This window comes from Ranitomeya imitator, chromosome 5, assembly GCF_032444005.1.
Source record: "Ranitomeya imitator isolate aRanImi1 chromosome 5, aRanImi1.pri, whole genome shotgun sequence".
NCBI lineage: Eukaryota > Metazoa > Chordata > Amphibia > Anura > Dendrobatidae > Ranitomeya > Ranitomeya imitator.
This window is the reverse complement of record NC_091286.1, coordinates 278,677,298-278,694,702: the sequence shown is the minus strand read 5'-3', so window position 1 is coordinate 278,694,702 and position 17,405 is coordinate 278,677,298. Positions and strand designations below refer to the sequence as shown.

The following is a 17,405-nucleotide window of genomic DNA, read 5'->3' as shown; positions in this document are numbered from 1 at the left end:
TATAAAATTATAGAATGCTGTTGACCTGTTGCCTGGAATTTTCCAGTATGTAGTTTTGTGGTGGTCTCTCATTCATCCATATATCATTCATAACCCGTTTGTGTGTGTATACTGTAATATATATATGTATATATATATATATATATATATACATATATATATTACTGCAGCGCTCACTGTATGTGTTGGGGGACATTAGCTTGGCAACAGGGTTAAGGCACACAGGAACGGTTTCTCGCAGAAACAGCCTATTCGGTTTACTTACACAGCATAAACCGCATAGCGTAAAGTCCAGTTCATTACATCAATGAACATAACAAGACACCAGTCGGTTCATGTAGCAGATACACCTCTCTGCCGTTCTTACAACCCCCTTGTCTTAGGTTACCTTCCAGGAGCTCCGTTCCACACGCTGACTCATTGTCAGTCCTGGTTTCCAGGGAAGCTGCCTTACTAGGATCACTGTCCCGTACGAAGACTTGCTCAGCAAGGTCCCACCTGACAGTTCCAGAACCTTAGAAGAATGGTAGCTTCCCCACCACAGTTAGCCATCACAGGCTCTGCAGGTACATGGCCTCACCATGTGCTATTTAGGAATCCAATCCTCTTGCAGGACCTTCCAACACAGAGACCATGTAATCACACCACAGTCTCATTATAATGTATGAGACCCACCCCTTGATGGGAGGTGTGTGGTTAGCCAGACCCACCCAGCTCTCTGGCTAACCCTGTAAGCCCAGCCCCTTATAAACTAAACAAGGCTCGTGGAACTACAGGTCCCAGAGCAATATTTCAGGCTTACAGCTCAGAGGACCTCCTCCCCTGCTACACATACCGGCCATTCACAACAACGCCGTTCACTGTCTCACTATATATATATATATATATATATATATATACATTACAGACCAAAAGTTTGGACACACCTTCTCATTTAAAGATTTTTCTGTATTTTCATGACTATGAAAATTGTACATTCACACTGAAGGCATCAAAACTATGAATGAACACATGTGGAATTATATACATAACAAAAAAGTGTGAAGCAACTGAAATTATGTCTTATATTCTAGGTTCTTCAAAGTAGCCAACTTTTGCTTTGATAATAATATAGTAACATAGTAACATAGTAACATAGTTAGTAAGGCCGAAAAAAGACATTTGTCCATCCAGTTCAGCCTATATTCCATTATAATAAATACCCAGATCTACGTCCTTCTACAGAACCTAATAATTGTATGATACAATATTGTTCTGCTGCAGGAAGACATCCAGGCCTCTCTTGAACCCCTCGACTGAGTTCGCCATCACCACCTCCTCAGGCAAGCAATTCCAGATTCTCACTGCCCTAACAGTAAAGAATCCTCTTCTATGTTGGTGGAAAAACCTTCTCTCCTCCAGACGCAAAGAATGCCCCCTTGTGCCCGTCACCTTCCTTGGTATAAACAGATCCTCAGCGAGATATTTGTATTGTCCCCTTATATACTTATACATGGTTATTAGATCGCCCCTCAGTCGTCTTTTTTCTAGACTAAATAATCCTAATTTCGCTAATCTATCTGGGTATTGTAGTTCTCCCATCCCCTTTATTAATTTTGTTGCCCTCCTTTGTACTCTCTCTAGTTCCATTATATCCTTCCTGAGCACCGGTGCCCAAAACTGGACACAGTACTCCATGTGCGGTCTAACTAGGGATTTGTACAGAGGCAGTATAATGCTCTCATCATGTGTATCCAGACCTCTTTTAATGCACCCCATGATCCTGTTTGCCTTGGCAGCTGCTGCCTGGCACTGGCTGCTCCAGGTAAGTTTATCATTAACTAGGATCCCCAAGTCCTTCTCCCTGTCAGATTTACCCAGTGGTTTCCCGTTCAGTGTGTAATGGTGATATTGATTCCCTCTTCCCATGTGTATAACCTTACATTTATCATTGTTAAAGCTCATCTGCCACCTTTCAGCCCAAGTTTCCAACTTATCCAGATCCATCTGTAGCAGAATACTATCTTCTCTTGTATTAACTGCTTTACATAGTTTTGTATCATCTGCAAATATCGATATTTTACTGTGTAAACCTTCTACCAGATCATTAATGAATATGTTGAAGAGAACAGGTCCCAATACTGACCCCTGCGGTACCCCACTGGTCACAGCGACCCAGTTAGAGACTATACCATTTATAACCACCCTCTGCTTTCTATCACTAAGCCAGTTACTAACCCATTTACACACATTTTCCCCCAGACCAAGCATTCTCATTTTGTGTACCAACCTCTTGTGCGGCACGGTATCAAACGCTTTGGAAAAATCGAGATATACCACGTCCAATGACTCACCGTGGTCCAGCCTATAGCTTACCTCTTCATAAAAACTGATTAGATTGGTTTGACAGGAGCGATTTCTCATAAACCCATGCTGATATGGAGTTAAACAGTTATTCTCATTGAGATAATCCAGAATAACATCCCTCAGAAACCCTTCAAATATTTTACCAACAATACCAATACCAATACAATACCAATACCAGCAATATAATAATAATTTTTATTTATATAGCGCCAACATATTCCGCAGCGCTTTACAAATTATAGAGGGGACTTGTACAGACAATAGACATTACAGCATAACAGAAATACAGTTCAAAACAGATACCAGGAGGAATGAGGGCCCTGCTCGCAAGCTTACAAACTATGAGGAAAAGGGGAGACACAAGAGGTGGATGGTAACAATTGCTTTAGTTATTCGGACCAGCCATAGTGTAAGGCTCAGGTGTTCATGTAAAGCTGCATGAACCAGTTATCAGCCTAAGTATGTAGCAGTACAGACACAGAGGGCTATTAACTGCATAAAGTGAATGAGAACATGATGCAAGGAACCTGATTTTTTTTTTTTTTTAAATAGGCCACACAGGGATCGTTAGGTTAATGCAATGAGGCGGTAGGCCAGTCTGAACAAATGAGTTTTTAGGGTACGCTTAAAACTGTGGGGATTGGGGATTGATGACTGCTTTGCACACTCTTGGCATTCTCTTGATGAGCTTCAAGAGGTAGTCACCGGGAATGGTTTTCCAACAATCTTGAAGGAGTTGACAGAGATGCTTAGCACTTTATGGCCCTATTGCCTTCACTCTGCGGTCCAGCCCACCCCAAACCATCTTGATTGGGTTCAGGTCTGGTGACTGTGGAGGCCAGGTCATCTGGCGTAGCACCCCATCTCTTTCCTTCTTGGTCAAATAGCCCTTACACAGCCTGGAGGTGTGTTTGGGGTCATTGTCCTGTTGAAAAATAAATGATGGTCCAACTAAACGCAAACCGGATGGAATAGCATGCCACTGCAAGATGCTGTGGTAGCCATGCTGGTTCAGTATGCCTTCAATTTTGAATAAATTCCCAACAGTGTCACTAGCATAGCACCCCCACACCATCAACTCCTCCTCCATGCTTCATGGTGGGAACCAGGCATGTAGAGTCCATCCATTCACCTTTTCTGCGTCGCACAAGGACACGGTGGTTGGAACCAAAGATCTCAAATTTGAACTCATCAGACCAAAGCACAGATTTCCACTGGTCTAATGTCCATTCCTTGTGTTCTTTAGCCCAAACAAGTCCCTTCTGCTTGTTGCCTGTCCTTAGCAGTGGTTTCCTAGCAGCTATTTTACCATGAAGGCCTGCTGCACAAAGTCTCCTCTTAACAGTTGTTGTAGAGATGTGTCTGCTGCTAGAACTCTGTGTGGCATTGACCTGGTCTCTAATCTGAGCTGCTGTTAACCTGCAATTTCTGAGGCTGGTGACTCGGATAAACTTATCTTCAGAAGCAGAGGTGACTCTTGGTCTTCCTTTCCTGGGGCGATCCTCATGTGAGCCAGTTTCTTTGTAGAGCTTGATGGTTTTTGCCACTGCTCTTGGGGACACTTTCAAAGTTTTCCCAATTTTTCGGACTGACTGACCTTCATTTCCTAAAGTAATGATGGCCACTCCTTTTCTTTACTTAGCTGCTTTTTTCTTGCCATAATACAAGTCTAACAGTCTATTCAGTAGGACTATCAGCTGTGTATCCACCAGACTTCTGCCCAACACAACTGATGGTCCTAACCCCATTTATAAGGCAAGAAATCCCACTTATTAAAACCTGACAGGGCACACCTGTGAAGTGAAAACCATTCCCGGTCACTACCTCTTGAAGCTTATCAAGAGAATGCCAAGAGTGTGCAAAGCAGTCATCAAAGCAAAAGGTGACTACTTTGAAGAACCTAGAATATAAGACATAATTTCAGTTGTTTCACACTCTTTTGTTAAGTATATAATTTCATATGTGTTAATTTGTAGTTTTGATGCCTTCAGTCTGAATGTACAATTTTAATAGTCATGAAAATTCAGAGAAATCTTTAAATGAGAAGGTGTCAAACTTTCGGTCCTTTACATATATATATATATACATACAGAGCTTAGCACAAATGAGTACACCCCCTTTGAACAGTAAGGTTTATATTAACATATCACTTAACCAGAGGAGTAGCTAGGTGTTCAGCTCGGGGGGGGGGGTACCAAACATCTGACTGGGCCTCTAAACAGGTAACCCTGAGTACAACCATGGTGGCGCACCCAATCTCCTGGCTGCTACTGAAAGTAAATCACTATACAAAGACAACTGTGATATTACTACCATACAGTGACCATATAGTGGTAGATACCAGTCCTGCAGAACATGCAAGTGTTCTTACTGATGGAGCAGTTCACTTTTCACGTTTTTTCCATCTGGCCCAGACCTACATGACAACTTCTAACTGTCTGCAGAGGTTACAACAAAAATACATTTGACTTCTCACATTTCCAGCACTGTCCCCATCTATTTCCAATCTGCACAAACTCCTCATCCTGCTGATACCACAATACTGAGCCACTGCTGCCCTATGTGTCTTTTTTTACTGCATATACTGTGTGGTACAAAAACAGCACTCCTCTTGGTGTCCCACATAATAATGCAACCACTGAGCCCCCTACAAAGTAAAATGCCTCTTTTATGCTCTATAGATGGTTAAACAAACCTCTAAAATATATTAATGACCCGTGCAAGTGCTCCAAAAAGAGTGCCCAGATTTTGCCACTAGAAAGTAATAATCTCCCTTGTGCTTCACTTAGACATTCACAATACCCTAAGTGCCCCTATGTTAATGCCAATTTAACATTAATATTGTCCACTGAGACTTCCCCTGTAGAGCTCCCCTGTACGTATTATGTCACAACTCCTTCATTATACACAGCATGATATCCCAACAGCTCTGCTCTATACAGTATGATGTCCCACTATAGACCATATAATGCCCCCAAAACTATTTAATGCCTCCACAGTAGTCCCAACACTGTATGATGGCCCTACTGTAGCCTTCACACTGTATAATGGCCCCTTAGTAGCCTCCACAATGTTTGATGGCTCCCCCACAATGCGATGTCCCAACTGTAGCCCCTACACTATATGATGGCTCCCTTACTGTATGATGGCTCCTACAGTAGTCCCTAAACTGTATGATAGCCACCACAGTAGTCCATACAGTATATTGGCCCCCTTAGCAGCCACCACTCTGTAAGATAGCCCACTTAATAGACCTCACTCTGATGGCCGCACTTGAAGCGCAAACACTGTAGAAGGACCCCCTTTTTAGTCCGCACTCTGCAGAGGGCCCCCTTAGTAGCCCCTACTCTGTAGACGGCCCCTTTAGCATCCCAACACTGTATCATGGCCCCTTTAGTAGCCTCCAAGCTGTATGATGGTCCCCCTTAGTAGCCCCCCATACTGTATCTTCACCCCCTTAGTATACTAGCCACCCCTCCGTCTGACATCGGCATTTAAATCACGCTTCCGGCCATCAGGCCGGAAATATGCACACCGGTGACCTCTGTCATGTGATCGTGGGTCACCTGGTGTGTTGGCATGACAACCTGGGGTCTCCTGGAGACCTCTATGGTTGTCAGTGCCGGCTTGCTGTGAGCGCCATCCAGTGGTCGGCGCTCATAGCAAGTCAGTAAATCTGCTATATAGCCGAGGATATCGGGCTATGACAGCTTCTATTCTCCTATGGAGACTATTGAAACATGCCAAAAGTAAAAGAAAGTAAACATTTTTTTTTAAATATAAAAGTTCAAATCACCCCCCTTTCGTCTCATTCAAAATAAAACAATAAAAATCAAATCAAACATACACATATTTGGTATCGCCGAGTTCAGAATCGCCCGATCCATCAATAAAAAAATGGTGGTGGCAGTGTCTTTGGTAGACGTGAACTTTTCCAATATGAAAATGCTCCAAACACACATCTGTTGCATTTTTGAATAACAGGGTGAAAGCGATTGAAGTGGCCAAGTATGTCTCCTGAGCATGACAGTAGGTGAAATGGAAATGGAAAATCAATTGAAGTCAGAGAAAGTGACAAAGATGTTCAGCTCAGTGTCAGTCCTTTACATTCACACACAAAACACAAATGAACTGCTTATCTGAGCACTAGCGAGACCTAGGCTTCCCTTACTATTCACGTTACCTATTACCTACCACCCGAGAAAGAAGCAAAATGGTTGTGTGATCTCACACCAGTAGCACCAACTGGAGGCTAGCAGTCCTCAGTTATAGAGACTGTTGAAAAGACATTTTGTCCTCTTTGGTTTTTCTCCCACTAAAATGCACAGACCACATCCATTTCTAAATATTCCTAGTAATGTATCAGCCCAGCACCTGCACTGACTTAGGATTACAGAGAAAACCCAGAAAGGAGTGATCAGGCCTGCTACCCAATACTGAAACCTACAAGAGAAATAAGTAAACGAAAACCCTGATGTAACTAAGTAAAAAAAGCAAAAGTGCATTTAAATAACAGAGTTTTTAGTAATACTGTTTTTTGATCAAAAAATAGCACAAAAGCCATCCTACCATGTCGCGTTAACTCTGATCGGGACAGTCCTACACTGTCTAATATTAAAACCTTACCATGTGTCAATGTTGACCTCAGTGTGAATAAGGGCAGACAAAAAGGACTGGGCCCAACCAGTAAAACATTAGACTGGGGAAGCCTTATATAGTCTCTAGCTCAGAAACAGGGAGGCCACACCCAGGCTTGCACAGAATGCAACAATACAGAAAAAAAACAACACAAAATTGAGCTTAAATTGAGTTGGTACACATGCAGAGGATGAAGCGGCGCCGAGTTGGTTGACAGGGGAGCAGTGCATACTACATGTGCCTGCATCTCCCCCCCCATCATGAATATGTCCCCCTGCAGGCACACACATGGCCCCCCGAGTCACTACTTGCCCCCCTGCTGGCAGGCACATGATAAAATAACAAACACTTAACTCACCTTCTGATGATGGCTCCCTGCTCCCAGTTCTCCCATGGCTCTTCCTGTGTCTGTGCCGACATCCGATCATGTGATTGGCACAGCACAGTGATGTCATCGCTGTGTGCCCAGGTCACATGATCTGATGCCTGGGAAACAGGACGTGCAACCGAGGGAGAGGCTGCTGCACCTTCATCAGAAGAAGGGATATAGTTAGGGAGGGAAGATTAACCCCCGAAACTGCTTGTGCTGTAGCGATTTCCACTGTCCAACATCACCATTTGTTTGCAGGGACAGTGGAGTTTATATTTTTGTGCATCAGCTCTGTAGCTTATTAGGCTGCCTTATAAGGCTCCCTGATAGCTGCATTGCTGTTTGCACGCCGCTGTGCAAACCAACTGCTGTTTTCAAAGCACAAATCCTGTTGCTCCTTTCTGCACAGTTATCTTGTTTATTTGTCCACACTTTTGAGTGCAGCAGTCCTTTTTATTGCTGCCATACTTTTCCTGAGATTATTGTAGGGAGATTGAAATTGTACTACAGTCCTTGTATTTTTTCATATATCTTCCAGCCACTTTCTGCCACTTACATTGCGTTGTTTTATACACTGGGCCTGAGTTTTGGGTCAGTCTCCCCCCAAAAAGGGAGTTTCAAATTCTCACAAAGTGGATCTACTGCAGTCCTGTTAGTTTGGTGTATGTCAGCCAGCCACTTTCTGCCACTTACATTGCATTGTTTTATACACTGAGCTTGAGTTTTGGGTCAGTCTCCTCCCAAAAAAGGAAGTTTCAAATTCTCACAAAGTGGATCTACTGCAGTCCTGTTAGTTTGGTGTATGTCAGCCAGCCACTTTCTGCCACTTAGATTGCATTGTTTTAAACACTGGGCCTGAGTTTTGGGTCAGTCTCCCCCCAAAAAAGGGAGTTTCAATTCTCTCAAAGTGGATATACTGCAGTCCTGTTAGTTTGGTGTATGTCAGTCAGCCACTTTCTGCCACTTAGATTGCGTTGTTTTATACACTGGGCCTGAGTTTTGGGTCAGTCTCCCCCCCCAAAAAAGGGAGATTCACATTCTCAACAAGTTTATATATACCTTCTACCTTGTTTTACAGTACCATATAATGGTTGTTATTTTGGTTAGATTTTCCAAAAAATTAGGAAGTCTCGTGGAAGAGGCCGTAGGCGGTGGTTGCCAGCTGGTACTGATGGTGGTGGTGGTGGTGCATCTGGTGGTAGTGGCAAAAGCACAATAGCACCTAAGGCTGGAGATGTTGAGCCAGCGTCATCGTCTGGCTACACAAGGACTCGAAGGCTCCCTTTTCTGGGAGTAGGAAAACGGCTTTTAAAGCCGGAGCAGCAGGAAAAAAGTTTTGGCTTTCATTGCTGACTCAGCCTCTAGCTCTTCCAAATATAAAAGCAGCGAGTCGTCAGTGGATGCTTCCGGTCAAGAACAAGACGTTTCCTTGTGTCCTTCACCCAAAGCAAAAGTGAAGGATGCGTCAGGCGACACTACAGGTTACTCCATGGAGCTCTTTACACATACCGTGCCTGGGTTAGAACGGGAAATTGTTATGTGCCCATTGCAAGATGAATCAGACATGGAGTGCACTGATGCACAGCCACAGCTAGATTATAATGCTGTTCCATTGACTCAGATCACTACATTGCTCTCACAGTGTACTGAGCCTGAATCTGACCCTGATGAAACTATGGTGCCCCGTCCCGAACGCTATGGGACCTTACACTGTGACTCAGACGAAGGTGCACATGACATTGAAGAGGAGGTGATAGATGACCCAGTTGTTGACCCAGATGGGCAGCCACTGGGGAAGAGGGTGCCGCTGCCAGTAGCTCTGAAGCAGAGGAGGATGATCCGCAGCAGCCATCTACATCACAACAGCTGTCATCTGGCAGGCCCGTATCAGGCCAAAAAGGTTTGTCAAAAACAAAAACAGTTTTAGGACAGCGTGGCCATCCGGTGAAAGTAGTACAGCGTGCAATGCCTTAAAAGGTGTGGCAGGAAGAAGTGTGGCAATTTTTTAACCAAGATCCGAATGATCAGTCAAAAGTTATCTGTAAGAAATGTTCAAAGACCTTTAGCAGAGGGAAGAATCTTCAAAATTTAAATACAACGTGCATGCTTAGACATTTAACCAGCATGCACTTGCAAGCCTGGACTAACTACCAAATGTCCCGTACCGTTGGTGCACCTGCTCAGAATGAAGGTAGTCAGCAACGCTACATTGCTTCCCTCACTGTAAGCCCACCGGTTAAGACACCACCAGCAGCAAATGTGGAGGTATCGTCGCAAGGCCAAAGCAGTCAGGGAATCACAAGGTTATTGGTAGGAAACACTGGATGTAGGCCAACATCGAGAATACCATCACCAACCCTCTCTCAATCCGCCATGTCCACCACCACCCCCGCTAGTTCCACCATATGCAGCTCTCCAGTCCAGCTCACCCTACAAGAGACTCTCGTTAGGAAAAGAAAGTACTCATCCTCTCATCCGCGTACACAGGGTCTAAACGCCCACATTGCTAGACTAATCTCGTTAGAGATGATGCCCTACCGGTTGGGTGAAATCGAAGCTTTCAAAGCCTTGATGGCCTACGCAGTACCACGCTCTGACCTACCCAGTCGACACTTCTTTGCGAGAAAAGCCATCCCAGCCCTCCACCAGCATGTAAAAGACCGCACTGTCCATGCACTGAGGCAATCAGTCAGTAGAAAGGTGCACCTCACAACAGATGCATGGACCAGTAGGCATGGCCAGGGACGTTACGTGTCCATCACAACACACTGGGTTAATGGGGTGGATGCAGCGTCCACAGGGGACAGCCATAGTGGGACAGTTCTGCCTAGCCCACGGTCTAGGAAACAGTTGGCTGTAGGCATTTGCAACCCCTCCTCCTCCTCCAGAAGCGAAAGCTCGTCCACAGAGCGCAGTCGCACGACCACTCCATCTGCAGCTGCCAGTGTTGCACACGAGGTGTCCCATTATCGAACAGCTAGTGGTAAGCGTCAGCAGGCTGTGTTGAAAAGGAGGAGGAGGAGGAGGATGGGGATGAATATTTATGGGAGGAGGATGCTTCTCAGGAGGCAATAGAAACTGGTGGCTTTGCAAGGTCAGGTACAGGGTTTTTGTGGGACACAAGTGATGTTGATTTGCAAGAAAGTGCTCCTCAACCCAGCACAAGCAGTGAATTGACACCTGGCACATTGGCCCACATGGCTGAGAATGCCTTGTGTATCCTAAAAAGGGAACCCCGCATTATCAAAATGATGACCGATGACGATTACTGGTTGGCCTGCCTCCTGGATCCACGATATAAAGGAAAATTACAAAATATCATGCCACATGAGAACCTTGAGCAAATATTGGCTACCAAACAAGCAACTCTTGTAGACCGTTTGGTTCAGGCATTCCCAGCACACAGTGGCGGTGATGGTTCTCACACAAGCCGTAGGGGGCAAGATGGCAGAGGTGTTAGAGGTGCACAAATCAGAAGTGGCGTTGGACAGAGGGGTTTTATGACCAGGTTGTGGAGTGATTTCGCAATGACGGCTGACACGACAGGTACTGCTGCATCGATTCAAAGTGACAGGAGTCAGCATTTGTCCAGTATGGTTACAAACTACTTTTCCTCCCTTATCGATATTCTCCCTCACAGGTCATTCCCCTTTGATTACTGGGCATCTAAAATAGACACCTGGCCTGAATTGGCAGAATATGCATTACAGGAGCTCGCTTGCCCTGCTTCTAGTGTGCTATCTAGTGTAGAATAGGATGTGGCTATGCACACAGACAAATCATCAAGCAGTAGTCTTTTGAACCACACTCCAAAGGCAAACTGGACATATAATTTCACACAAAACCCAAAATGGTCTGGACAAAACTGTTGGCATCCTCAGCTTAATATTTGGTTGCACACCCTTTGGAGTAAATTGCTGAAATCAATTGTTTCAAACAGCTCTATATTGATCTCATCTGTACAGAAGACACTTTCCCAGAAGGATTTTAGCTTACTCACATTTTGGCAAACTGCAGTATAGATTTTTATGTCTGTGTGTCAGCAGTGGGGTCCTCGTGGATCTCCTGCCATAGCATTTAATATCGACTATAGTACACGCTGACACTAATGCACCTTGAGCCTGCTGGACTGTTTGAATTTCTTTGTAACATGATTGGGATTGCTTATCCACCATCCAGACTATCCTGCGTTGAAACTTTCCATTAATTTTTCTACGCTGCATGGAGATTAGCTACAGCCCCATGGGTTGTAAATATCTTGATTCTGTTGAGCACCTCAAGATCTCTGGAGATGGACTTGTAACCTTGAGATTGTTGATATTGTTCAACAATTTTGGTCCTCAAGTCCTCATATAGTTTTCTTCTTTTTCTTTTCTCTGTGCTTAGTGTGGCACTCACAGACAAACAATGCAAAGATTTAGTTAGTTTCTCTCCTTTTTATCTGGTTTCAGGTGTGATTTTTATGTTGCCAACAATTGTTACTTGCCACAGGTGAGTTTGAATGAGCATCACATGCTTGAAACAAAGTTTTTTAGCCACAATTTTGGAAAAGTGCCAACAATTTTTGGGGTTTTGTGTGAAATTATTTCCAATTTGCCTATTTTTCCTCTGCTTTTTTGGGGTTGTTCCAATACACACAAAGGAAATAAACATGTTTATAACAAAATGTGTAATTGCAATAATTTTCTGGGAGAAAAAAATATATTTTCTGGAGCAATTTCAAGGGTGCCAACATTTTCGTCCATGACTATATAAAAAGCTTAGTTACTCTTTAAGCAATTCTACATACTTACAATTAGCACTTATACTGTAACCCTGTATGTAGTGATTATCTTTTCATAGGGCAAGTAATCAGATTGTAATTAAAAAAATAATGCTATGTTTATAAAATTATGATATTATAAGCATACTCCTGAAACAACTACTTGCCGACTGATGAATTTACTAAGGTACGTTAAACTTTAATTGTGATAAATATGTTTATGCGAGACACTTAATTGGCTTTATGTGAATTCACTGGGAAAGGATCTTTACCGAAAGACCAGTCATGTGTTATGTCCTGTGTTTTCAACCCCCAAGTATATATAGAGGAAATTTCCATTTAGATGAGAACCAGCATCTGTTCACTTTTATCATGTACAGCTTGGCTACGGCTGTTGATCATTCATTACAAAGCTGTAGCACTGCCCATTGAGTAACTACATTATCGGAGGTGCCACACAAATCTCACTGAGATAAAATTACATAAATCCCGTGAAAACAAAATCAAATATCCATGGTTAGTTACTTATTAACATGGGAGATGCTTCAAGGAGTAGCTCAATACAGTCGTAAATATTGCCAGGGACTGTCATCAAAGTAACAACAAACTGGTACTATGGATGCCAAGACCAAATGCAATCTCCACATCTGATCACACTCTGTTTAGTTCCAGATAAGTCTCAGTGGTTCTTTATGTCAAGAAATGACACACTTAAAATGTGGGAAAACATGGAGTATGATGTTCATGAAGCTCAATGTCTTACAACGTGCAGCAGAATACACAGTAAGTATATACACCATTATAGAATATGTTCAAAGGAAATATACACTACAAGTAGAGAAACCCCTAATGGTGGGTATTATATGCCAATATCACTGCCACCCGTTCTCTACTCATAGCCAGCATGTAAGCTTACATACAGTAAAATCCATTAAACCCGCCTAAGATGGATAAGGCTAAATTTGCAATTAGCAGTCCTACCAAATTTATGGCTACATGTATAGAATTATATGGCTGTGTCATTACATATGCTTACCACAGACTGGCATTAAATAAAGTACACCCTTTCAACAAATGTTTTGAAATTCGGTACATCCCTGAATGCATCAGGAGATTTTTCATGTTTGCCCTCTGTCCCACAGAAGTAGTGTGATGCAAGGCTCAGCAAACATTTTGATTTCTCTTATATAGGGAGCAGTCAGACAGCTGTGAAATTCAGAATGTGATCGTAACGCAGTGCATGGACTTGCTGGCCACTCTTTCGACCCGAGCATGACAGATTCATGTGTTTCTATGCAGCTGTCATGCTCGGGTCAGGAGAGCCTCCTGCAGGGCATTACTGGTTTATGGGGCCCGATGAGCAGAAGCAAAAAGAGGGGGCCCGGACTGAGTTAGACACGCTGCACAGCCTGTGCTGAGGCAACACAGTCGAGCCACTGTATAAACAGCCTGGCAGACTGCGTGGCATGCTGGGGCCTGGGATAATTACTTTACTTTGTTTAATTAAGCCCGAGGACCCAGTCACTCATACCTGCAGCTATTTACATTGAAGGGCAGCAGCAGAGGGGGCCAGCCACGACATCAGTTACGTCAGACGCCCTCTGTTCCTAAAGGTACCGTCACACATAGCGACGCTGCAGCGATACCGACAACGATCCGGATCGCTGCAGCGTCGCTGTTTGGTCGCTGGAGAGCTGTCACACAGACAGCTCTCCAGCGACCAACGATCCCGAGGTCCCTGGTAACCAGGGTAAACATCGGGTAACTAAGCGCAGGGCCGCGCTTAGTAACCCGATGTTTACACTGGTTACCATCCTAAAAAGTAAAAAAACAAACAGTACATACTTACCTAACGCTGTCTGTCCTCGGCGCTCTGCTTCTCTGGTCTGGCTGTGAGCGCCGGGCAGCCAGAAAGCAGAGCGGTGACGTCACCGCTCTGCTTTCCGGCTAACCGACGCTCACAGCCAGAGCAGGAGGAGAGCAGAGCACAGCGCTGGAGGACAGACGGCTGTAGGTAAGTATGTAGTGTTTGTTTTTTTACTTTTAGGATGGTAACCAGGGTAAACATCGGGTTACTAAGCGCGGCCCTGCGCTTAGTTACCCGATGTTTACCCTGGTTACCAGCAAAGACATAGCTGAATCGGTGTCACACACGCCGATTCAGCGATGTCTACGGGGAGTCCAGCGACGAAATAAAGTTCTGGACTTTCTTCCCCGACCAGCGACAGCACAGCAGGGGCCTGATCGCTGCTGCCTGTCACACTGGACGATATCGCTAGCGAGGACGCTGCAACGTCACGGATCGCTAGCGATATCGTCTAGTGTGACAGTACCTTAAGCTGCTGGCATGCCCTGGGCCCACCCGCCCTTTCGACTTCCATTCCTCCATCCATCCTCCCATTTGCCCACCCACTGTCCCATCCCCATCCACCTGCTACTCTTCTTGTGGACGCTCTTCCTGCTCGTGCAGTGTGAAGTTGGAGGCTGCCTCTGTCTGCTGCCTGAAATGTTTAATGAGTTAGAGTACGGCGCAGCCAAGAGAATCTATCTTGTTGTGCCGGCGGCTTAACATTTTTTTTAGCCAAAAGAAAAGCTAACGGTTATCTATGTTATATGTGAATTTTTCCAAGCGTGGGCAGTGGGACTTTGGAAAGTTCAAGGGGTGGAGGCGGAGTCTCAAGGGGGCCCGAAAATGTTGCCACTATGGGGCCCTGAAATTTCTGGTCTCAGCCCTGGCTGCCTGCCAGTCCATAAACTGCGTTCCAATCACGGTGCAATTTATATGGCCATCTGAATGTGCCAATAGGAAGTAAATAAGGAATAGTATGGGTAGAGTTTCCCTAAATAGATGTATGTAATTGGAAATTAGTGTTATGAAATACAATATGTCACCGTCCTCCTTTTCAATGTGAATATTCTTCTAATTGGTTATATCCACTTCCCTGTTTATAGGTCTGCAGGGCCCTGTGGGAAATATATGGCAGACGTAATGGGGTAAAATGAAGGTTGACATGCTTTTTTCTTCCTTACCCACCTAGGTGTCTCTGCTAATATACGTGAACAAGCAGTCTATTTCTCAGAGGGAAATTATATTTGGTTGAAAGGGGTCACTAACATGACAGACACATCAGACCTAAAGAAATTTCACATTGGCCTGGGGACCATAACTTCATTATCTATAGACTGGCTACAGGACAAGCTATATTTTATCATGCATAATCAGGTATGTATGAGCCAGGTGTACGTGTATATAGGTTTTCTACTGTCTCCATATCTACATTATACGATGGCTTTGGGCACAGTTGTCTCCTGTATTTACAGTTCAGTCCCATGTTGCTAAAGATAACAAGAGGTAGCGCTTCTCCTTTTAGAGAGTGACATGGCAGTGAAAGGAGGCTTATAAGCCATGCAATGCTCCTCGGGGAAATTAGGTACGGAAATCGACTCTTCTCCCAATAGGTGGCACTAGAGTTCAAGTCGTCTTCCTCTCTGAAGAGGTAAGTTGCTATAGGTAACAGCTACAACACTCTCCAGAAATTTCCCACAGCTTTCTGGAGTGAAGGGAAATCTTTTGTGCTCCAAGAAGAACCAACAAATCTGGTGTGAGGGGTTTTCAACTTTAAATTTTCTATCCACCTAGTGAACTTTTCATACCTGCTACTACCCCAGTGCTGCCTCTCGGCTGATGTCTCTAGTCTTTGTTAATATGGCTGGCGTGGTGATGTCACAAGTACAGCACTTGATTCGTGTAGCCAATCACTATGCTCAATGGTCATGTTGATATAAATGGCATAAGACCGCTTAGCTTAGTGGCTAAATAGGTTCTGTGCCTTAATCATGACTTCACTGCTCCAGCCATACAGTGGAGAAGCAGTGCAGGAATGGCATGGGTTAAGTACGGCTTGTTTTGTTATTTTTTACTAGAGCTGCCTGTGTAATATAAAAAATGAAACGTAAATCTAATACTTATCTACTGTGCGTAGAAATAATTAACATGAGCATAAACATTACAGTAACATGCAATGTAAGGTAATTTAAATGAGACATTTTGCATCATTCATAAATGGAAAAATGAATATACATTTTTCTGTATCAGGCTGTGTATTTGTCATGTGCATAGTTTTGCTTCTTTATTGTAGATACATAGATGCAGTTCATGGAACTGTTCTTCTACTGCTATTATTACATTAGATGTCGAGAAGCCCAAGAAGATCGCAGTGGATCCATATAATGGGTATTTGTATTTTACTCTGCTTATATATTTGTTTGTTAATACATTTGTTTTTTTTCACTTTGCTGTGTTTTGGGCTACAATAAGGATGCCTATGTATTATCACTATCTGTGAATATTAGTAATATCGCTATAGTGTAACGATAACATTCTGAAATATTCTTCTGCTTTACTTGTAGCTATTTATTTTTTCTCCTGGAGGATGGTATTCACAGAACGATTCTCCCTGAACCTTCCTTCGAGGCAAATATAACCGAACATATTGTAAAACACAACGACATTCAGGATTTCACCATCACCGTCCAGTCTAAGAGAATAGTATATGCTTGGAGAGTTAGTCCAGACAATTTTTACCTGATATCTGTTTTTTTAGATGGCTCTGATGAGAAAATCTTAAGACAGAATCTTCCATTTAAGGGAATGAAAAGCTTTCTTTATTTCAGTGACTCTTTGATGTTCACAGATGGAGACATTGTGTGGTATGAAGAATTATTTATGAATAATTACTTTTACAATCAGTATTTAGTAACTTGTGAAGTAGCAGATTCATCATCATCATCATCATCATCATCATCATCATCATCATCATCATCATCCGACTATAATAACATGATATTATATGGAGAGTCTATGCAGCCCGTTCCTCTGCCAGCATTTCCTGAACATGTGTTGGTGGTCTTTGGAACACATTCAGTTGAAGTTCTTTGGAAGCCACCAATGTTAACAGTTGGAGCCAGTAAGTTATTAAGTTATATCAATTTTTGTGGTTCATGGAAATAGCATTGCATGGCCTCTGCAGTACATTGGTGGGTCTTCCTTAATTCTCAATGTACTGGGGCCACTATGCAAAATATGCCACAATGCCTCCACACCTACTATGTGCCCTTTAAAACTTGTGTACTTTTATGGGGTCAAGGATCTTTGACCTCTCAAAAACATGGGTCTAGCCACCCCTTATATCTACATCCCTGTCTCAGAGGCAGTAGGGTGTCCAGAGGGAGAAGGTAACCAACTGTTCCCCAGAGAACCCACATACGGCAGGGTCCCACAATAAGGGT

At 43.6% G+C, this 17,405-nt stretch overlaps 1 protein-coding gene across 7 annotated transcripts in view; it reads left to right on the top strand.

The window, feature by feature from the left end:
* Nucleotides 1-17,405, top strand: part of ROS1 (ROS proto-oncogene 1, receptor tyrosine kinase) — a 416,131-nt gene that overhangs the window by 27,655 nt on the left and 371,071 nt on the right. For all 7 annotated transcript variants that reach the window (XM_069726197.1, XM_069726196.1, XM_069726195.1 and 4 more), the window contains exons 7-10: nucleotides 12,783-12,899; nucleotides 15,155-15,339; nucleotides 16,256-16,350; nucleotides 16,527-17,083. In XM_069726197.1, coding sequence (XP_069582298.1) covers nucleotides 12,783-12,899; nucleotides 15,155-15,339; nucleotides 16,256-16,350; nucleotides 16,527-17,083 — 954 coding nt within the window. The remainder of the gene's footprint in view (nucleotides 1-12,782; nucleotides 12,900-15,154; nucleotides 15,340-16,255; nucleotides 16,351-16,526; nucleotides 17,084-17,405) is intronic.